The 22,253-nt window shown below is 44.2% G+C and overlaps 1 protein-coding gene and 1 pseudogene across 1 annotated transcript; both read right to left on the bottom strand.

The window, feature by feature from the left end:
- Positions 1-8,603: 8,603 nt before the first annotated feature.
- LOC147991722 (MEIOTIC F-BOX protein MOF-like) lies at positions 8,604-12,657 on the bottom strand (annotated as a pseudogene).
- Positions 12,658-19,713: 7,056 nt separating this feature from the next.
- Positions 19,714-21,615, bottom strand: LOC125532915 (FBD-associated F-box protein At5g60610-like). Its single transcript, XM_087539099.1, has 4 exons — positions 21,279-21,615; positions 20,567-21,237; positions 20,317-20,460; positions 19,714-20,177 (listed from the first exon to the last, which is right to left on the bottom strand). Exons 1-4 carry the CDS (start codon positions 21,586-21,588, stop codon positions 19,812-19,814), a joined length of 1,491 nt encoding a protein of 496 aa, XP_087395225.1. The 5' UTR covers positions 21,589-21,615; the 3' UTR covers positions 19,714-19,811.
- Between the last annotated feature and the right edge of the window lie 638 nt (positions 21,616-22,253).

Raw genomic sequence — 22,253 nt, 5'->3', positions numbered from 1 at the left:
GTCCTCCTTGGCCCATTTGGACCTCTTTCCGCCGTAACCACAGCTTCCGGGGTGGTGGCTCCCAATGTTCCTCTCTTGAAGCCCCTTCATGTACTTAGACTTTTTTTTGGCATCTTCGGCCTCGCAAGCCTCCTTGAATATTTGAAACTGCTCTTCCGTGATTGTCAGATTATCCTTTACAATCTCGGAGTAGGGTTCCTTCTTGTCGATGATCCTTGCTTTCACTCGATTTTTCCAGGCGGCCAACGCATCTCTAAACTTGGTCATGGCGTGTTTGTTTATCTTCATTGCCGGGTCCTCATCTGGATCTTTATAATCCTTCTCATTCCGGCCCGGGAACAAGAATATCTGGTGAAACTTCTTTAGGAGGGAGCTCCTCATATTTTCTATCTTTTGTAGTTTCTCATCGTTGATGGTGGCGGTTGTCCATACGATGCAGCCTATTTGATTGCCGTAGCATCGACGCGCTTCCTCGGGCGCCGTTGGCTCAAAATTGCCGTCGTCCACCTCCGTGACCACCACTCTAGTAGTCCTGAGTTTCTTAGGAACCCGTTGGCTCTTTGCTTTCGGTTCTACACCGGCTCCGCTCCCCGAGGCAGCGCCGGTCTCAGTCTCAGCGCCGGTCTCAATGCCGGTCTGAGTCTGAGCGCCGGTCTTAGTCTCAGCACCGGTCTGCGTGTCGGTCTCAGTCCCCGATGCCACCGGTGGGCCCAGCAATAACATCGGTTGATCATCGGTAAGGCTAAAAAATTCGTCTGCCGCCCGGTAGGCGTCGTCGCAATCACCAGAACCCTGTCCTTCATCGTTGCTAGCCATGTTTCCTATGATTAAATCTAGTCAATTAATTCTAGACCTAATAAAATGAATAATGACATAAAAAGGCCTATTGTTTTGCAGGAACGTTGACTCCTTCCTGGTGCGGCAAATCACGGACACTCGATATGTCCTAGTTTGTAGCACAAGTCATGCCGAAATTCATGGAAAATTTCAGCATGAGCTTTGTTAAAAAATGGACAAATCGAGAACCTGAAATTTGCCGGAAAAGAAATGAATCAACATTCCGGCAAAACATAGGCCACTAAGCATCATTCCCTGCAAACAGTGTCCAAATATACACGAGCAACCACATGTGCAAACAGTGTAGAAGAAAATTCATTTAACTACTAATAGAACAAAATTCAGTTAACTTTAGTGCTCTATAATAATGAAAGGAAAAAAAATTTAGTTAACTACTAATTTCATTCATTTAGGTTATTCATTTAACATCACCTAATTAACCTACTGTACCAATACTACTAGCAGCACTACTAACCTAATTAACCTAGCAAAACTCTAGTGCCCTAACTGAAAAACATCTAATTAACATCTAATTTTTTTTCTCTAAAATACAGAGAGAGATGAGTGAGGGGGAGGGGTGGGGGACTTATAGAGAGGGGAGAGACGGTGGCGGGGAGGTGCTCGGTGACGGAGGCAGGGGCGGAGAGGGCGGGCTCGGGCACGGGCTCGGGCGGTCCTGGGCGGGCTCGGGCGGTGGTGAGGTGGAGGGCGCCGACGGTGACATGGAGGGCGGCCTTGGGCGGCGGCTGTGAGGCTGAGGGCGGCCTCGGGCGGCGCCGGTGAGGCTGAGGGCGGCCTCGGGCGGCGACGGTGAGGAGACGGCGGCAAGGGCGAGGGACGATTTGGGGAAGAATTGGTGGCCGGGGGGTGGGGTGGGGGGAAACCGCTGTTTAAGTGAAACGTAACAGTAGCGCGTTTCCGGAAACGCGCTATAGCTAAGTTAGCTATAACGCGTTTACTGAAACCCGCTACTATTATTCCTTTCTCCTTTTTCCCTTTTTTCTTTTATTTTTCTTTACATTTTATTTTTTTCCCTTTCTCCTTTTTCTATTTCTTTCATTTTCATTTACTTTTCTACTTGTTTTTCACTTTATTTTATTTCCGTTAGCAACAGCGCTTTACACGTAAGCGCGCTGCAGCTAAGGAGATTAGCAGTAGCGCTGGGCCATTATACGCGCTACTGCTAGGTTGGGCTAGCCATGTGCGCCCAGTTCAAACGTAGCAGCAGCGCTTTTCGCTAGTACGCACTACTGCTAAAGTCATAGCAGTAGCGCGGTTTATTTACGCGCGCTGCTAGTAAGTAGCAGCAGTGCTTGATTTTGTACAGCGCTACTGGTAAAATTCTGTGTATAGGCTTTTCCCTAGTAGTGATTGAGCAGACACCAGAGTTGCATGACGAGACACATTGGAACAACCCCATGAGCTATCCAGACAAAAAAACATGGTATGTGTTGCACTCCATATGCTAGCTTGCAAGAGATAGTAAGGATCTCAACTTCTTAGTTCGATGAAAGTATTGGGCATAGTAGCCCACGGACATAAAAAGCTAGCATTCTCTCCAAGACATCAAAAATCCGAGAAACATCGAGCTCACATTCTGATTTCCTAGATGTGCACTGGAAATTATTGTACTTATAGTTGCTCTTCCAATTGCCCTTCCACTTGCAGATTCTTCAAATGTAATGCCCGCAGTGCTCGCTTATTTAGTACTCTCGCCATTAGAATCTTCAAATGTAAATCCCATTTCTTGTGAAGAGAGTGCAGCACAAATAGAAGATGTAATGCATCCAGCTGTAATGTAAGTATTGCATTTGAGCCCACCAAAACCACCAAGATAGGCATGAGTAAGCAACGATGTATCCAAATATCCAATTCTAGCAGAAACCAATAGTTGAGTTGCGAGAATCTTTTTACAGAATAGGTTGTTTGCTTCCCTTTTATACAAGAGCATGTTGTAGTCAACCCAACACTACTTTCTAACCAGGGTACTATCCATTGCCAAGATGCAACAAATAATGAACCAGCATATGGGTAATTTGTCATTGGTCGTTGCTCAGCTGACATATCTATTGTTTTCCATGTCAGTACATCTCCTTTCTTCCACACAACCACACAAAATTTTGTAACAATGTAATTAATTGCAACCCTCAAGCCAACATCAAGATGACCATTTATACTGCATACCTCCACACTATTTTATTATCTTGCAAGTGTTCTTCACCATTTTCATGACAACACAAGTAGTAGCAAAGTGTACCCATCACATCTCAAAAGAAATGAAACACATAAAGCAATATGAATAGTATGTCAGGTCAAGAAAACACCTACTAGCAAAAAAAGAAAAAAGAAAAAGAAAACACCACCTCGTACTCTGGCCAACCACTTAGGCAGCATAAGAAAACCTTTCCGGGTCAGGACCCCCCCCCCCCCCCCCCCCAACAGCAAGAAAACATCTTCATAGGGTCAAATGTTTCCCCAATATAGTAAGCCGCACAAGTTTGTCCAGTTGAGATCCGTACTAAAATAACTCCCAAGCAAGGTTGTAGCCTCCAAAGAAAATTCAGTTGATTGCTAATCTCTGAATATTTTTCCACAAGGAAGGTAGGTGCAAAACCACTTAAGAACCACAAAAATTGTGAATCCGTGACTAGGAGTTGCATAAAACTTCCAATGATATGTCGCTCAAGCCACAAAGAAGCTTAAAAACTTTCATTATCTAGCTGCAAACATTGAATATCTAGCCACCAATTCTTAATTCTCATGAACCCATGATCTAGGTAGCACATCACCATAAGATTGCACAAGATGATATGAAGAGAGTTAGCAAGAAAATTTAGTTGATTGCTAATCTCTGATTTTTTTTCCCATAAGGAAGGTAGGTGCAAAACCACTTAAAAACCACAACAATTGTGAACATGTGACTAGGACTTGCATAAAACTTCCAATGATATGTCGCTCAGGACGCAAAGAAGCTTAAAAACTTTCATTATCTAGCTTCAAACATTGAATATCTAGCCACCAATCCTTAATTCTCATGAACCCATGATCTAAGTACCACATCACCATAAGATTGCACAAATCATTCACTATGATGATATGAATAGTGCTAGCGAGATTACCCCGAATCACGTCAGATTTTGTTTTGTTGTTGCAATATGTATTGGTTCATAACATTGCAATCCGCACTTCCTTGCTCCCAATCGTCATGCTGTCACTTGAAGAACTTCCACTCACATACCTTGTATCTCCTATTGCAATAGTATATGGCACGAGCAAAGAGAATTTCCATCAGTAAGATGTATAGCAAACACTCCAAGCTGCTCACTCGGAACAGAAATAGCTCTTGGTGATTGAGAAATCCAACAAGCAACCTTCTCATCAGTACATGGCTTTGGCTGGACACTCTACAAATACCTCAAGGATTGCTTCAAAGAAGAAGTAGGGTCACCATAAAAATGCTTCATCACATAATTAACTTGTGGCAGTGGTCATGTGAACTTCCGATGCACGCCATCATGAGAGCAGTCAAACGGTGGCCATGACTTGGGTCATACTCATGTCCAACAACATGATCCACTAGGAATAATGGGAAAGGCAATGGGCATAGCACCTAGCCTTGTTGCTTGACGGTTTGAGTCACTTTTGGCATGAACATGTGAAAGAAATATGCCCTAGAGGCAATAATAAAGTTGTTATTTATATTTTCTTATATCATGATAAATGTTTCTTATTCATGCTAGAATTGTATTAACCGGAAACTTAGTACATGTGTGAATACATGGACAAACATAGTGTCCCTAGTATGCCTCTACTTGACTAGCTCGTTAATCAAAGATGGTTAAGTTTTCTAGCCATGGACATGTGTTGTCATTTGATGAATGGGATCACATCATTAGAGAATGATGTGATGGACAAGACCAATCCATTAGCTTAGCATAATGATCGTTTAGTTTTACTGCTACTGCTTTCTTCATGACTTATACATGTTCCTCTGACTATGAGATTATGCAACTCCCGAATACCGGAGGAACACCTTGTGTGCTATCAAACGTCACAACGTAACTGTGTGATTATAAAGATGCTCTACAGGTGTCTCCGATGGTGTTTGTTGAGTTGGCATAGATCGATATTAGGATTTGTCACTCCGTCTATCGGAGAGGTATCTCTGGGCCCTCTCGGTAGTGTACATCACTATGAGCCTTGCAAGCAATGTGATTAATGAGTTAGTTGCGGGATGATACATTACGGAACGAGTAAAGAGACTTGCCGGTAACGAGATTGAACTAGGTATGATGATACCGACGATCGAATCTCGGGGAAGTAACATACCAATGACAATGTGAAGGACGTATGTTGTTATGCGGTTTGACCGATAAAGATCTTCGTAGAATATGTAGGAGCCAATATGAGCATACAGGTTCCTTTATTAGTTATTGACCGGAGATGTGTCTAGGTCATGTCTACATAGTTCTCGAACCCGTAGGGTCCGCACGCTTAACGTTCGATGACGATTTGTATTACTAGTTTATGTGTTTTGATGTACCTAATGTAGTTCAGAGTCCCGAATTTGATCACGGACATGACGAGGAGTCTCGAAATGGTCGAGACATAAAGATCGATATATTGGAAGCCTATGTTTGGACATCGGAATGGTTCCGGATGAAATCGGGAGTATACCAGAGCACCGGGAGGTTACCGGAACCCCCCGGGAGGTATATGGGCCTTATTGGGCCTTAGTGGAAGAGAGAGAAAAGAAGCAAAGGAGCCCCCCCAAGCCCAATCCGAATTGGAGGGGGGCCGGCCCCCCCTTTCCTTCTTTCTTCCTCCTCCTTCCTTCTCTCCTAGAACCAACAAAGGGAAGGGGGGAATCCTACTCCCGGTGGGAGTAGGACTCCCTTGGGGCGCGCCTAGAGAGGCCGGCCCCCTCACTCTCCTCCACTCCTTTATATACGGGGGAGGGGGGCACCCCATGGACACACAAGTTGATCATTGATCTCTTAGCCGTGTGCGGTGCTCCCTTCCACCATAATCCACCTCGGTAATATCATAGCGGTGCTTAGGCGAATCCCTGTTTCGGTAGCAACATCATCACCGTCATCACGCCGTCGTGCTGACGAAACTCTCCCTCGAAGCTCTACTGGATCGTGAGTTCGCGGGACGTCACCGAGCCGAACGTGTGCAGATTGCGGAGGTGTCGTATCTTCGGTGCTAGATCGGTCGATCGTGAAGACGTACGACTACATCAACCGCGTTGTCATAATGCTTCCGCTTACGGTCTACGAGGATACGTAGACGACACTCTTCCCCTTTCGTTGCTATGCATCACCATGATAAATCTTGCGTGTGCGTAGAATTTTTTTTTAAATTACTGTGTTCCCCAACAACATGTTGGGTTCAACACCGGCATGACTATTCAGAAGGAGTTGAATCTTTCAAAACTCTAAGTCGTTCTTCCATATAGCAACTACTTTTTTTGCGGGGTATATAGTAACTACTTGTGTATCTAATTTTTTTTTCTAATTTGTAGGACAGATCTATCACATACTTGTAGTTTAAATTTGAATTACTTTTGAAAAATCAACAAAGTGATTTAAATGTGTGAAAGTAGCTACAAATTTTAAAAATCCATAAAACCTATGGTCTACTTTCCGTGAAAATTGGAGTGGTGCCATTTTGCACCCTGGTTTTTTACCCACTTCACAGAAAATACAATTTTTTACGCTTGGAAAATGGAAAACGAATTTTTTGTACAAAAAGTTGAAAACTCTATTCGACAACATTATTTGTAAAGGCGAGATGCACATATGCACCAAATTTTGGTACATCATCATGAACTAAGCAATGAATATGACATCGCCTTGGTCATTTGACTTGAAAGCCATGAATGTTCATCAACGGCAGTCCGTTTTGGGAAGGATTTTTTTTCAATTGTTTCATATTGAAATTTGTTCTTTTTCTCACAACTAGTACACATAAAGTTGTTTTTTTCTTTCAACTTTTTCTAAAACGAGATCAAAATGACCGACATAACTATTCATAGCAAGGGGTTGAATCTCTAAAAATTCTAAGTGGTTCTTCCATATAATGACTACTGGTGTACCTATTTTTTTGCTCATTTTTAGGACAGAGCTATCACACACTTCCAGTTCAAATTTGAATTACTTTCGGGAAATCGACATAAAGCCATTTAAATGTGCCAAAGTAGTTAGAAATCTAGACAATCTATGAAACTTGGGATGTGCATAAAATAAGGTCTACTTACTGTGAAAATTGGAGCGGTACCACTTTGCACCCTGTTTTTTTGTATTGCTTCACAAAAAATACCTATTTTTTACACTTAGAAGATGAAAAATGATATTTTTAACAGGAAAAATTGGAAACTCTATTTGGCAACATTGTTTGTAATGGCAAGATACACCTATTTGTCTAATCTGAGCACATTATAATAAACCACGCAATGAATATGACCATCACCTTGGTCATTTAACTTGAAAGTCATGAATGTTCATACACGATAGTCCTTTTTTGAAGGATTTTTTTCTTTCAAAATTGTCATGTTGAAAGCTTGGTATTTTTATTTGCAGCTAGTACACATGAAAGGACTCCATGTGAAAGGATTGTATTTTTTGAACTTGTATTCTTTTCTTTCATTTTTCCCAAAACAAGGTGAAAATGGCCGACATGGTTATCCATGGAAAGGGGGTGAATCTCTCAAAACTACTTGTTTACCTAAAAATATTTTTTGCTAATTTTTAGGATAGAGCTATCACACACCCTAACCCTAAAATGAAGAAGTTCACAACATGAAAATGATTCGTCTTGCCAAATGAAAAACTTTGATTTTTTGGATCATCTTCATCCGAGGTTGTACACAATCTCGACAGCCAAAACAGTGCAGCACAGTGAATACCCCTTTTGCCGAGTGTAGCACTCAGGAAAGAACCCTTTTGCCGAGTGTAGCGCTCGGGAAAGCACCTTTTTGCCATGTGTTTTGTCCATGGCACTCGGCAAAGCACCTGCTTACCGAGTTTCGCTTTTTTTAAAGAAATAGTTGCCGAATCCCCGACAAAATGCACTAGGCAAAGAGCTGACACTCGGCAAACATGAAATTTCTAGTAGTTCAATGCATAGGGTACAATGGTTTCCAAGGAGGCGCGGTTCAGTCCTTGTTGAAAGGGATAGAACCTCATAGCTGACTACGTTCTATCCTACACCGCTTGGATCCTCGCGAAGCATCGATTCCTGCTTCAGTTTTGCAATCTGAGCCGGGATGCATCCTACCGTCTTCTTGACCCCCTCTTGCGTTTTCCCTTTCCATAACGGTATCCACTGTTGTAAATGGATTGTTGTAGCAAACAAATAATCAGAAGGATACACAACAGATAAGTGATTAAGCAGTTTGCAATACATAATTAACAGGACAGGACAACATATTGATGTATACAAACGGTTGGTAAATGTACAAACTCTCTTCATATATATTATATAGCTAGTTATTTTTTAAATTTTGTTCAATGCGCTTGCTTTTATGTAGAATTTATTTACTTATAGACAAACGGCGTCGTATCCTGTGAATCCAGCATCCCTCGTGCATCCCTGCATCCACTCATCGCAGGCCGTTAGATCAAAATCCCGTGTCTGCCGTGCGTCTAACATCGTTTTGCAGAAAACCGCCCGCAGCAGCCCAAATCAGCCATGTAATTTTCCATGTACCCCCCTCCTCCCAAGCCGAGGGCTGCTCCCCCAATTCGGGATCTCCCCAAATCTCATTGTCCCTCCAAAGCCCCATCCCCGCAGCAGCCACGACATGGACGGCAGCCGGCGACGAGCCAGGACGGAGTGCCACGACGTGGACGGTAGCCGGCGACGAGCCAGGAAGGAGCATTTGACATGGAGTGTGCGACGGAGCGCAGCATGAGGAGCCTGCAACGGAGACCCGCGTAGGCGGCGGCCGCATCCCGGCGGCTACGGCCTGTGACACGAGCGACCACCACACTCGCCATCAGTGCCACTGCAGTAGATGGTGTGGACGTGTGGTCACGTACGTAGGAGTAATTGATCTTGTTAGATGAACTCCTGTTGCCAAATCGCAGTAGCAATTGATCTTGTTTGGATGAGCCAAGAGCAAACATGTACTGCTGAATGCAAAATTCGGAAAAGGAAATTCAGTTCTCTGAATTAGTTATCCAGAAAGTTGGGAGAGAGAGAGAGAAACAGGATAGCATCTGCTGGCTGCCTTAACTTTAACTCACATGAGAAATGAATCTTCGCTAGTCCTACACTCAAAGTTCATTTATCCTATGACTGATGACTGAAAATGACAATGTAAACTCCTTTGAAAGCTCTCAGTTTTTCTCTCAAGAAAAGAGCGGTTTATATTGCCATTGTTGAGGTGGAGTTGTAACTTGAGTTGCTCCTTGTGTGATTCATACTGAACACTGCTTATACAACAGAATCAACAGGTGAGCTCACAATATGTAGTACTTGTGTGATGTACGCCTTGCAAAGCAACGACAACCACATCTCTGAATTTGGCTAATTCTTGTGTGATGTACGCCTGTGGTACTTGCACACTGAGCTCCTGAATGTGTTCTATGAGCTTGTACATTGCAACTGTTAGTGCGAACTATCTCATTTTCTAACTTCTTTTGCTGTCCAATACGAACCCCAAAACCAGAGTGATGTGCATAAGATTTGTAGAACTCCTCCACAGCCTTCAGTCCTTGAAATGTCATCCCCACATTAGGCTTCAAATATTCTTCACATTCAGGTATAAAAGATGAGCACTACACAATAAATAATTAATCAGTAAGAACCTTCATGCACAAATAACTGAACAGAATACGACAATGGTCGGTGAAAGGAATTGACTTATAGTGACAGGAACACTTGCTTTCTTTATGGGTGTACTAAATCCTTCCTTATTCATCTGCATTTGCCAACTATTTGCAGATCCCATTGCTGCAGCAATAAGTATACACGATAAGCCTCTGAAAGTAACCAGAAAAAGGGGACACTTTTGCCATGAGAAGTACATCCCAATTTTGATTTAGCCAACAATGCTAATGGAAAGGCCCGATGACATTTCAAATGACACTTGGGGTAGAATTAGAGTCTACCATCAATTATGTATGTGCAGGTAAAAGCAGGAAGAACTATTCCCGGCTTTACAGCAAAATTGGCGGCACCCACAGAGATGTCAGCATGACGAGGTGTATTCAGAATAAAGTTTACACACTAGCAAAATTTCGAACAATGAGTATGAGCTTGATCGCATCATGTGTACCACAGAAATCCCTGTTTACATCAAGTTAAGAAGAATCCATGTATACATACAAATCGGATCATTGTTTTACTCATTAATTCTCCTGGGCTGAAGAAAAGCGATCTGCTTTCAAACACTATGCACGATAAGCGGACAAGGAAGGGTAGAGGGATGATTTTGAGATACTGTATTGACCTACGAGTATACGCGTCTGGCCGCCGGGATCTCTTCTTTGTGGAAGGTTAGGGTGTATGTTCAGTTCTTCTGTATGTACCCGCAAGTCGCCGCCATGGTGATCGAGACATGGGGTTCGCGCGTCTCGTATGTGCAGGGGTGCCCGTGCAAATTTACCTGGTGAACTTGCGGAGGCACAGGGCTGAAGGCGGGCGGTTTGTTGCAAAAGTTGTCAACAGCTGAGCAAATACACACGATGTAGATCGGATGAACCAAAATGCTAAGGATACAGGGATGCACGAGGGGTGTCGGATTCACATGATACGACGCCTAGACAAACCACGCAAAGAAACTTGGTACATATAGAGCTTACCTTCAAAGTTCAGAGCGTACTTAACTTTACACCGAGGTATGCCCCAATCACTGAACAACTTGATAATTTCGTGGTTCTTTGTGTCAGAATATGAGCAGTGCCCTCCGATCTTCACTGTCTTCAGGTTTTCAAGTGTAGGAAATAACTCTTTTAATATGATACAACTTCCTTTTGTTTTCTCCCGGAGTGTATCGCTGCTCTGGAGAAGAAGAAAATATAAAGGTTAAAACCTTACATGCATGCACCGGCAAAGTAGATATGAGAATCGACATACAACTTGGAAACTTCCACGGTAAACACAATAACACAAAGTAATTCATCTCAAACACATCAACATATATAGTTAGTGCGTACCTTGAAATCAAGTTGCAAAGTCTCTAGTGCGGGTGTGTGCCGCAGAAGGCATGCAAGCGCAGTTACATCGTCATATAGACACCACTCGTTCAGTATCAAAGTCCTTAACTCGGTGAATGTAGGGCACCATCTCAAGTCACCTTGTAGGATTGCCTGGATAGAGTGCACATGTATGGTTCAGAAAAACTTGTGACTAGCATATAGAAAAACCTCAACTAGATACCGGAATGTTTCTGTTCAAAGGAAAGGAGTTTCAGGAATGTGCAAGAGAAAGAAAAAATAATGCCACGTACAAATAATAAATTGTCTGAAATATTAGCATCACTTATTTATAGTAAGTCCTCATTAAGCTCGATGCTTGGTTGAGCATACCAAGTAGGCAAGTACACTCCTAATCAAACAACCGACTCAAATGCAACCTATCATAATTTTTAGATTTCTTTTTCGAGCATGTTTTTGTAGGGACTGGTGCAAACTGCAATACGTACTATTGTGCATTTGTGCCTGATCATGCGAACTGAAAACATTTGCAAATATTAACACTAGGTCGCATTTCCAATTCTATACTAAATGATGAAAGTAAAAAATTTAACACTAGGTCGCATTTGACAAACCTTTCCATCAGGAGTCGAAGCCGTAAGCTCCAAGCTCGTGGGCTCTGACAAGCCATGCAGAAGCAAGGAAGCGTGACAATTGGTGGGGTGCTCCCCGTAAACCGGATGCTCGCCGTCGTCAACAACGGCATGCTGTCGAGGGACGGAGGTGTCTGTTCCCCGTCACAGCTATCGGATATCTGCAGATGACGGAGGTTGGGCGTGGAGATCCTCATCGTGGCGGTCCGGCCGGCCGTGTTCCGGCCGATCGGGATGTCGCAGCGGACGATGCTGAGGCGCTCCAGCGAGGGCGAGACTATGGCGTCGCCGCTGAGGCGGAATCCGCTGAGGCTGAGGCGCAGGAGCGCCGGGCAGGGGGAGAAGTCGAGGAGGCCGCCGGCGAGCTCGGCGAACTCGAGGTGCATGGTCGTGAGATGGTCGGACGTGAAGGAGAAAGGGGGGCGCGGACGCCACGGCAGGAGGCCCTCCTCGTCGAAGCGCGCCGTGAGCGAGGTGGCGCGGCACGTGGATAAGGCGTGCCTGACCCACAGACCGACGTCCGGGTGGGGGTCGGTCTCGGGGACGTCCTCGTCGCTGTCCTCGTCGTCAAAGAAGAAGTTGGTGGACGGCTGGGGGGCTTTCACGAGGTCGTCGATCTCGAAGGCACGCAGCGGCGAGGCTTCGTTCCGGTGGCGCAGCAGGCTGTTGACGAAGAGGCGGAAGCCGTCTCCCCGGCCGCTGACGCGGACGGCGGGGGTGGACTTCCAGAGGTGGCGCCAGCGCCGGGAGAGAACGGACGTCTGGACGGTTTCGCGCGACGGCAGGAAGGAGAGCACGTGCTGGAGGACGTCGTCCGGCAGCGGGCCGGTCAGGTCGCGGCCCCTCATGCTTTGCAGATGGATGCGGCGGCCGCAGGCTTCTAGGCGGGTCTGCTGGCTGCCTGGCTCCGAGCCATGGAGGAGGACGGAGGCTGCTATATGTGTGTAGTACGTACTCGAGGTGATTTGATGGCAAGGAGAACGATCCGAAATCGGAACGGTCTTGAGCGACATATTCGGCATGATTGCGAGGAGATTACGGGATTATTACTACGTTCCTTATTTTCTTTTTTTGGAAAAAAATGCTTGAGTCAGCCGGCTGATTTTTCTCCGCGCGTCAACCGCCTTCGTACGTAGTCGTCGGATCTGGTTTTGATGTTTGATCAGATGCCTCAGAAACAACCGCCATATTTGAGATTTGCAATTTGCTTTGACCGCAACAAGGGGCCTGCTGCAGACCGACACAAGGCCAGCCGAGCCGCCCCCGGGCCCCAGCCTTCCATCACCACAATCAGCCGGAGGGACGGAGGGACACTAGCGCGGAGGAAGTAGCAATTAGGTGAATCCTTGTTCAAAAATCAAAACTATTTCTATATCCATTCTGCATAAACAGCAAAAGTGTGCCCTGCAGTAAACTAGACAACATCCATTCAAGAAAAATGCAGACTCGGCACTTTACCATTGGCCAGGGGTGCAGGTTAGCAAACTAAGGCAGGAAATACATCAATAATAACTTCATATAAAAGGAAGAGAGAGGCAGATCCAAATAACAAGAGCCGTCTATCTGAGATATCCAAGGGTCTAAATTATCTCCATGTTTAACACAGCAAGCCACACAACAATTAAACAACACCCGCGCCATCGCTAATCATACCGGCCGCTTCGGAATAAAAAAACAACCAAACCGCTCCTAACACCACGCCCACACCACGATCTTTTTCGCCTGCTCCTCCGGGCGCCCCCCAACGGACGCCAGGACGGGCGGGCCTCCGCCGCCCGCCGATCCACCGGGCTCCGGCGCCACCCGCTGAGCACGCCTCTCGCCTACCCCGGGGCTGCTTCACCACCGAACGCCGCCACTTCACCGGGCAGCGCCGCCCAACTGCCGCCTATGACCTACGCCCTCCCTGCCGCCCCACCCTCCCACCGCTCCATCCTTGTGTTCCCTCACCGAACGCCCTCCCGACGACCACTTCTCCACCAGCAGCGCCACCCCGCTCCTCAGCTGCACCTCCACCAGCGAATGGCTGCTTCGATCAACATCGACAGTTTCACGGCGGGCTATTCTGCGGCAGGAGGATTCGCGGCGTGCTAGGTGGTCTCGGTGTCGATGCCATCACGGGTTGCCTCCACTCCCGCGCCGTCGCCACTCAACTCGGTCTCCGTCGGCGCCGCTCAATTCAGCCTCTGTTGCCGCTCTCCGATCCTCCTGCTTCGACCCCTCACCGGGTCCGTCCTTCTCCTTGCCAGCGACATCTTCCCCCCCACTCCACTTCCTGTTCCCATCTGGTTGATTATTGATTATTAACTTTCCGATTTTCTTACAGTTCTGACGAGAAGTAGAGCTGGGAGGATGCGGAGTGATGTGGTGAGGAGCAACAGTTGCAGAGCATTAGCACTGCGGCAACACACTTCTATGGTGGTGTAGTGCTTTCACGGACGAGGAAAAGAACGCATATACAAGCTCATATATTTGTTATCTTCTTTCCTGAATCATGATTCCTGTTCTGGAACTACTTCCATGTCCAATACTTTGGTGTCCGACCTTGGTATGTGTACAATTCAGTGGGTGTTCTACATTTTTTTCACAAGCATTGATGGTTAAATAGCAGCATCGTACAAAAATTGGATGAATTAATACGTCATGTGTATAGTAGCATTGTTTATATCCCATCTTTTTTCCACCAAAAAAAATAAACATTTATGCATGGTGATGGAAAGTAGTTTAATTATAGTCTTGGTATATAGTTTATCTTTCAGGAGGCTAGAAATTTATTTATATTCTGTGAAGACTAGAGAATTATTTTCTATTCTGTGGAGGCTACAGTTTCTTTTAATATTCTCACTTGCCCAAATGATGGGAGGTGAACAATTTTTTCCTTCAGCAAAACTCTTCCAGGGAATCGTCGAAATTGTCAAAATTGTATCGTACTCATATAAAACGAACTCAGAATCAGGTTAGTCAATACCTAGCAAACTTGCTGGATAGAAAGAACAACCGTAGTTTGGTTGGGTTCATCTTTGCACTGCTATTTGTAATGATGCTGAAAGATGAGTAATAGTACAAGTTTTACCCACAGAAAGAAAGAATGTGAGCTCCTTAAAAGCATTATAATGCCAATTTATTGCCATTCTTACTCTTATATTCATGCAATGTTGATTTATGTTCTTATTGATCATTGGATGGACTATTTAAGTCTTGGTCGTAAGTATTTACTACCATTTATGAAGTTGGTAGCTCCTTTTGGACAGTATATAAACTTTAGTGCATCTTAATGTAGGTATTGGTTATCCATTTCCTTTCTGAACACATGAGCTTTGGTATGGATCTTGGGAGCAAGCCATCCTCAGTTTGCTTCCAGTGGAGTAGGTATGGAAAGAAGTGAGCTGAATCATCTATAGATTAAAGCTATGCTATCTGAATAGTTTAGTTAAATTATGTCTTCTTGACTTGCTCTTTATGTGTTTGCCAATGGCGGCAGTGGCGGGGAAGTAGGGGAATATTAGGTCCTACCACACTAAGGAGCACATGTCTGTAGGGAAGGAGTTTATCAAGGATCTGTGAGCCAATAAATAATACGGAGACGTTTTGGTTCAGCACCTTTTGTTAGGAGCTCTTTTGGTGCAGGAATAATCAACTAAGATGACATTAGTAGTATATGTCAACGTACAAGAGTTTGTGATGATCAAATATGAGATTTCTGGTGCTTAGGTGCGGGTGCCGTCGATACTCCTATGCTTCCCAACGGACTCCGACGTCCTGGTCTGATAGCAGAGAAGCCAAATCATGGCTAGTTCGTACCAACACCAATAGTACTCCGGCAATCTGGGATGTAAGCCCCTTGTCCAAATCATCATGGTTAATCTTAATTTGCACGATCCTCTTCAGATTAGTATACAGGTATTGGGTCTAACCTGCCTGCAAGTGAGATGCATCTAAATTAGATCCAATTTTAGTAATATAGAAATCAGAATTGATTTATTCACCCTTTGATGAGCGCCTATGTGGTTCGATTTTATAAGCAAAATTCAGTCTTATTTTTCTCTCAGCTTAGTTCCATGTCGATTTATTTGCAGATTAGTTACTAAAGAAAATAGTTTGAGGTCAAGAGTTGAAAGCCTGAAGCCAGATGTTCCTATGATGACCTACACAACTCTTGAGAAACAAAACCAACACATTATGTGCCTGCAAGATTGAAGATCGTACATATATTTACTTTGCTCCAGGATCCTATAGCAGTGCATTACTCCATGCAGTTCCTTTATCATCCATTTTATTATTCATATCTCTATATGGTTGTTATATATAGATGCTATTACAGGGATGTAGCACTATATTTTCCAGCCATTGTTGTAAACAAAACACCCTCTGTACTGATACATATGTTTTTTTTCTTTTAGTTATCTCTTTTCAGAGTGGACGAGGTTTCTACATCGAAGAAATTATTTTTAGATCGTCCTTTTGGTTTCAAAGAATTCAGAATAAGTTCCTACACGAGCTGTTACTGGATAAATCATGTACGACACCATGCTTGCACCCTTATCCCTGGAGTATTTGCAGTTGTATTCTTGGCTGTTCGTTGCACAAGATGGTGATTATTTTTCTTTCTTTTCTGATTCACAGGTATTGGCATGCATTTGTCCGTGCATTTTCGTCCTAGGATTGCCGATAATTTGAACCTGTTAATTCGTAAAAGATATGCCCATCATCATTCCACTTTGTTTAGTTTGAGGAGAACCAAGTAGTCAAATATCTGATTATTTGTTTTTTGTTCTATATATAAATTTGGATGCAACATTTCACTGCAACAACTATTTTTCCTCTTCGGCAGTTGGGGCATGCGTCCAATCGTGTTAAAAAATTAAGCTAATTTAATTTGGCGCCTAACAATAATAGTTGCTAACTAAAAGAGGATCTACTTTTGCTAATAGTGGTAAAATAAAAGAGGATCCAGACTCTCACGAGTTTATATTTGTGTGTGTGTGTGTGTCCTTGTATAATGGTGATGATTTAAATCACTTTGGTTTTCTTGGAAGCAAATTCCGAATTATGGATTGTCCACTTCACATCAAATTTTCAGGATAGTAATTCTGCATTTGGATTAGAATTGTTGTGGTTGATATACCATCTGAACTTTTCTTACACTATGTTATGTTTAGTTATTACATGTTGGCATAGACATGCATTGCCAGTTGGATAAGTTGACTGCAGCTACCCTCGAAGCTGCTCTTTGCATGTAAAGGAAGCTCAAAAACAGTGTTTTCTTGAGGAAACAAAGCATGATTGTGGATCTTCTCAAAATTGTCTAGATGAGAGTGATTGGCTTGCAGAATTGGCTGACATTGGAATGCTTGACATGTTCGAAGATGTTGGCCTATATACTGTTCAAACAACTTGTTCGTCGCAAGGCGACAATGCAACTGACTTGAAACAACGTTCACCCTTTAGTGCCACCACATACGATAGCCTGCATTGAAGGGCCTTCCTACGCCATCGATAAGCCGCGCAGACTGCTTTATAGGGGTAGCGCTCAGTCATGTTGGGTCGCCATTCGGGATCTAGAGCACGATCGGCAATGATGAAGGCAAGTATGCTGTTGTCCCTTTCTGAAGTTCTGTTTAGGCTGGGAATCAATCAATGCGTTATCTGAGTATTGAATTTTTTTGATTTTCTGTTGACCAATACGTTGAGCACAATTGTTGGAATGAAGAGAAGAATTAAATGATTTTATTTGAATAAATGTGCCTTCTAACTATGATGAACAAGAAAAGTTTGGTCTAAGGTTAGACGTGCATTGCACGTGCAAATTTACTAGTAACTTCATAAAAACCGAAGAACATAAAAAAACTGCAGTTCGGTCTCAGCAACATGCAGAACGTTGCGCGTTTCCAATGTCGAATGGACAGTTCCATGGGTTCAAACTCATAACCTTTTCCACTTTCGCATCGCCAGCATTTGCAGAGTCGCAACAGAGAGTTCGCCTAAGTAGTTTGCCAACAGAAATTATCTCCACTACCATCTCAGCTACAAGATGCAACAGACAATGAAGTACTCCCTCTGTTCACTTTTGTAAGGCGTTTTAGACTCTAAAACATCTTACAGAAGTGAACAGAGGGAGTAACAAAGAACAAAAGGGGGAAAACTGAAGAAGAAGAACTGACGAATGAAGAATGAATCCTAAGATGCTACAAAATAACTTCACAAGCGGGAACGAAGACAGAAAATGAGGACTAAAGTAGTGAAGTGAAAGATGTAGAGAAACGGAAAGCTCTGAAGAAAAGAACTGAGAAACTGAATATAGATTGAAGAAAAGGGGCATATTAAAAACTGGGGAAGGGAAACTAAAGATGACAGACACTAAAGAAAGAAATAAGAAATTCTGCTTGGCATGGTCCTAAAAAACTAACTGCTCAAATGTAGCTCTCAAAATACTATTTATATGACTGAGAACTGCTTGACATGGTCCTAGAAAACAAACTGCTCGCTGTAGCTCTCGAAAATACTATGTAAACAACTAGATAACTTATAATCAAGTCAGCCTTCGAGCTTAATTAAGAATTTAAGACAGATAACCAAGGGACTGAAGAACTATTGTTCAAAGAAGTATTGTTATACAGAGAAAGAAATTTAATCCAATGACAATGTTGATGAATGACAATGTTGTTGAGTAGATGATAACTGAGAAGCGGTGAAGGACAAGGCAAACTGAACTATAAATGATAACAAGGAAATGATGAATGATATGGCAATTAAGACTGGACAACAGAGAAAGAAAGACCAAGGATAATGACATGGGAAAGGTAGAAATCAAGCATCTTCTACAAAGCAACATCTTGCTAGGTTTTAGAAGCTACGCATGGGCGAGTATCAAGGTTCATGATGTTTGCGATCCATCCATAACTGGTCGACACAAAACTTGAGTAAACATCTTCTAGGCAAAAACATCAGACGCGAGAAAGAAATCATCATGAAAAAAGATAAATGAATTTCTGCATGACAAAACACCATAAAAAGATGGCAAAATACCGAAAAAATAAAAAAATACTGAATATAGAACTCTTAGGTACTGAATACGCAAGAGAATCACATAGCTTAGGAGAGCATACAAATACTGATGTTTAAAACACAACTAGTACAATGACCCCTGGACAGAGAGGACAGTTGCTACTTTCCCTCTAGTAGTTGAATCAACATCTAATGTGGAAACATATCAACACTTAATCTGTCAGACACTCTAACATAATATTTTGTCCTAAGCAATAGTTCTGAGAAAAAAGAAAAACATTTGCATTACCAATTTATAACGTCTGTTTTGCACTAACTAGCAGAAAATGACTCTGGTGGCTTGTAAAACAACCAGGATATCATATACCATAAGGGACTATGGCAGCAAAAACAATTGGATTCTAACATTTTCAGATAATGCCTGAGCATAAAGTGCTACAGAGAAAATTGTCAAGTTTTGCATACCAATTTACTGAAATGGCAGAATGATTAGATAAAATGAACCAAGCAATGAACCACGAGTTGCTCACTTCTGTTTACCACCCCATACTATTCTCTGAAAGTTATTCATCATAAGGATCTCACTGCAGAAGAAAAGAAACTCTACTACCAAACTAGCTCTGAAAATAGTTTGGCCACCTGGCCTTAGCCATGCCCATGTTGTTCAAGTTACCATTACCTTAACATGTTGCAAACGTAACCAAATTAGCTTGCAAATAAGGATTCAAATAACACAACTGAAGAACCAGATAGGGCATAAATAGCTGCAATAATAATTGACTTGGCACATCTATGCAAATCAATCAGAACCAAAGATGGCACACTCTGAGAGCATCAATATCTTCTGCCTAGAGTAAATTGTCAAGCCTCATACGTATGGCAGCAATTGTGCAATGTAACGCCATACTCAGGAGCTCAAACCTAGCTAATGAAATCACAATTAACATGAGTAGAATAGGTGCTCTGCAATTACCGCAGAGGCGCAGAATGATAGTCATTTGCATCATTGAAGACGGTAGCACTAACTTCAACACTTAAGCTAATCATGTTTGTAGAAACAAGAGTCAGGCGGATCATTGAAAAGCTGAAAATAGTGCATGTCCATGCTATGACCACAGAACATAACAATTTCCAGAGCTAGTGACCATGAAATAAACAGGCACCTTTGACTTCAGTCGTTCGCGAAAGGGTCGCAAAGAGAAAAGTCGGATGCTTTCTTAAAGTTCCAAATGCTACCTCCTTGGGGGTTAATCGTGATTGTGGAGTCTGAACTGGCCCGTTTCATGGATCCCAGAGGCTTCACTTTGGAAAGCATATCCTCCATCAAAGTGAAACTTCCATTTGCCATCACTATCAACGCCTCCTCCAGCACCAACGCACTCTTAAAGAAAAACTTGAGGAAAGCAAGCTCACTTCGATCCCCTCGGAAATCATGGAAACCCAGCAGTTTGATGCACGAGCGGATGCATTTTATGGTACCAGACTCATTCAAGAACTCAAGGTTGTGCTTGCCAGAGGGTTGACCAGTTTCTCCAGACTGTAAAATTAATTAAATTAGTGCACATGAAATTCATCATCTGTTAATGGATCATACAGCAACAGCAGCAATTGACAATAATGTGCATATAGTACACGATGGTGCAAATGAATGCCAAAAGAAGCACCAGGGGCTTCACCATGATGTGGAGTGTCTCAACATTCGGAAAGCATCTGAGGACAGCCGGGATCATCTTGGCATAACTGCGGACTCCACAACGCACATCCAAAGCCAGGATCCTCACACTTGGTACCATGGTGCTTGGGTTCGCCTTTGTCCCAGCCTGCAATTGCAATCTCAATGCACTCAATCAATAGAAGAAAGATCACACATATGCATTCATCATTTATGTATGATGTATAGTAGAACGAATGGAAAAGATGAGGCACCTTGATGACAGTGTTGCCAAACTCTAGGACATGATTTTCTAAATCCAAGTACCCCAACGATTGCAACTTGGGGGCATGGCTGATCTTCACCTTGGTGCAGACCCCGTATTTGGTCCAACCACCTGAAAGGATGAGTCGCTCCAGGCATGGGGCGTCCACCACAGCGATTTCCTCAAAGAAGGACAGGATGATCTTCACGCACCGGATGATTTGGCTGACAAGGCAAAGGCCAAGATTGAAAATATTGCTTTCCACACAGAGCGTCTCAAGCACGGGGCTCCTGTCGAGGATGAAGTCCAAATCCTTGCTCTCCATGAGGACGGTGCAGAGCCCAAGCTCACGGAGGTTAGGGAAAAAGGTGGTGCGCTTGACGCTGGCCATGTCGGGAAACTTCCAGAGGCCGAGGTAGAGACAGGTGAGGGTGGTCATGCCTAAGAACGTGGAGGGGAGAAAGAACGTAAGGTAGCCGAGCGGCATTGGGCGGTTGACGAGGATGAGTTCCTCGATGCCCTTGTCGGCGAGGATCTGGAGCCAGCGCCTGAGCAGGCCATCGAACTCTTCCATGTAGTAGCTGGTGAGGTGGAAGCAGCGGAAGGGACCCGGGTGCGCGGCGAGGATGCGGGAGACAGCAGAGGTGATGCGCCGCGCGTTGGCGCGCGCGACCGCGATGCCTGCGTCTGCGGGGAGGATGTGGGAGTCGACGAGGACGAGCGGGTGGAGCGCCAGACCCTGCGCCAGCGCCGGGAGAGCGCGGCGGTGCGCGCGGCTTCCTTGACTGGGAGGCGGGAGATGATGTTGCCGAGGAGCACGTCGGGGAGGCGCCTGATGCTGTCGACGGAGTCGTGGGGGAGGAGAGCGAAGAGGCGGCCATCGACGGAGACGGGCGGGTCTGGGAGGACGTTGCGGGTCCGGGAGAGCATGCGGGAGAAGAGGCCCTCCATCTCGTCCGGGTCATGGAGGCCGCGCCGGGACTTCACCTCGGCCGCGGGATCCATGGTAACGGGGGGCACCTGGGTGTCCATGGCCGTCGCCGGAAGCGCCGCGGTGGGGACGAGGGTTTGGAGCGGGGCGTGCTGCCTGTGCAGTGGAGCGGAGCAGAAGCGGCAGAAGAAAAGGGGAAATTGCTCCTTTAATTTTCCTTTTTCTTTTTTTGAGGGGTAGGGGGAAATGCTCCTGATCATTGAGAACAGGCCCAAATGTCGGAAACCCTCTCAAGGCCCACTTTCCATCTGCGAAGAAGAAGTATAAGGGCATCTTACGCTAAAAAAGAAGTATAAGGGCATCTCTAACGCTACCCGTAAATTTGCTATCCGTAAATTTGCTCCGGCATTAGTCTGCGGACACGGATGCGAGAGCCATCCATCCAATGCCAGCTGCATACGTCCACTTACATTTCAAACATTGTTTCAACTAACCGGATGAAATTCATGTAAACACGACGGATTTCATTAAAGTTCGGATAAAAAATAGCACAAATCATACGTAGCATGCAAATAAGTCTAGCACGATAATAATTCAAATTCAACGAGATTAATCATACATAAAAATTGTCGGAGCAGGGGAGAAGGATATTTTGCAGGTACCCAATGGAACGTTGAATGGAAAATATGTTGGCATGTCGAAGATGAGAGCTTTTAAGTACCTCAAAGATGCACTATGAGGTAAGACCAAACGACGGATTGAAAAA

This window comes from Triticum urartu, chromosome 1A (assembly GCF_056163025.1).
Source record: "Triticum urartu cultivar PI428250 chromosome 1A, HENAU_Tu73, whole genome shotgun sequence".
NCBI classification, from domain to species: Eukaryota; Viridiplantae; Streptophyta; class Magnoliopsida; order Poales; family Poaceae; genus Triticum; species Triticum urartu.
The sequence above is the reverse complement of the archived record's forward strand: the minus strand, read 5'-3'. Positions and strand labels throughout refer to the sequence as shown.

Coding starts and splice junctions, on each gene's coding strand:
- LOC125532915 (XM_087539099.1), bottom strand. CDS start 21,588: ATGGACACCCAGGTGCCCCCCGTTACCATGGATCCCGCGGCCGAGGTG. Junction 21,238..21,278: donor CAGGGTCTGGCGCTCCACCC/GCTCGTCCTCGT, acceptor CCGCAGACGCAG/GCATCGCGGTCGCGCGCGCC. Junction 20,178..20,316: donor TTGAGACACTCCACATCATG/GTGAAGCCCCTG, acceptor TTAATTTTACAG/TCTGGAGAAACTGGTCAACC.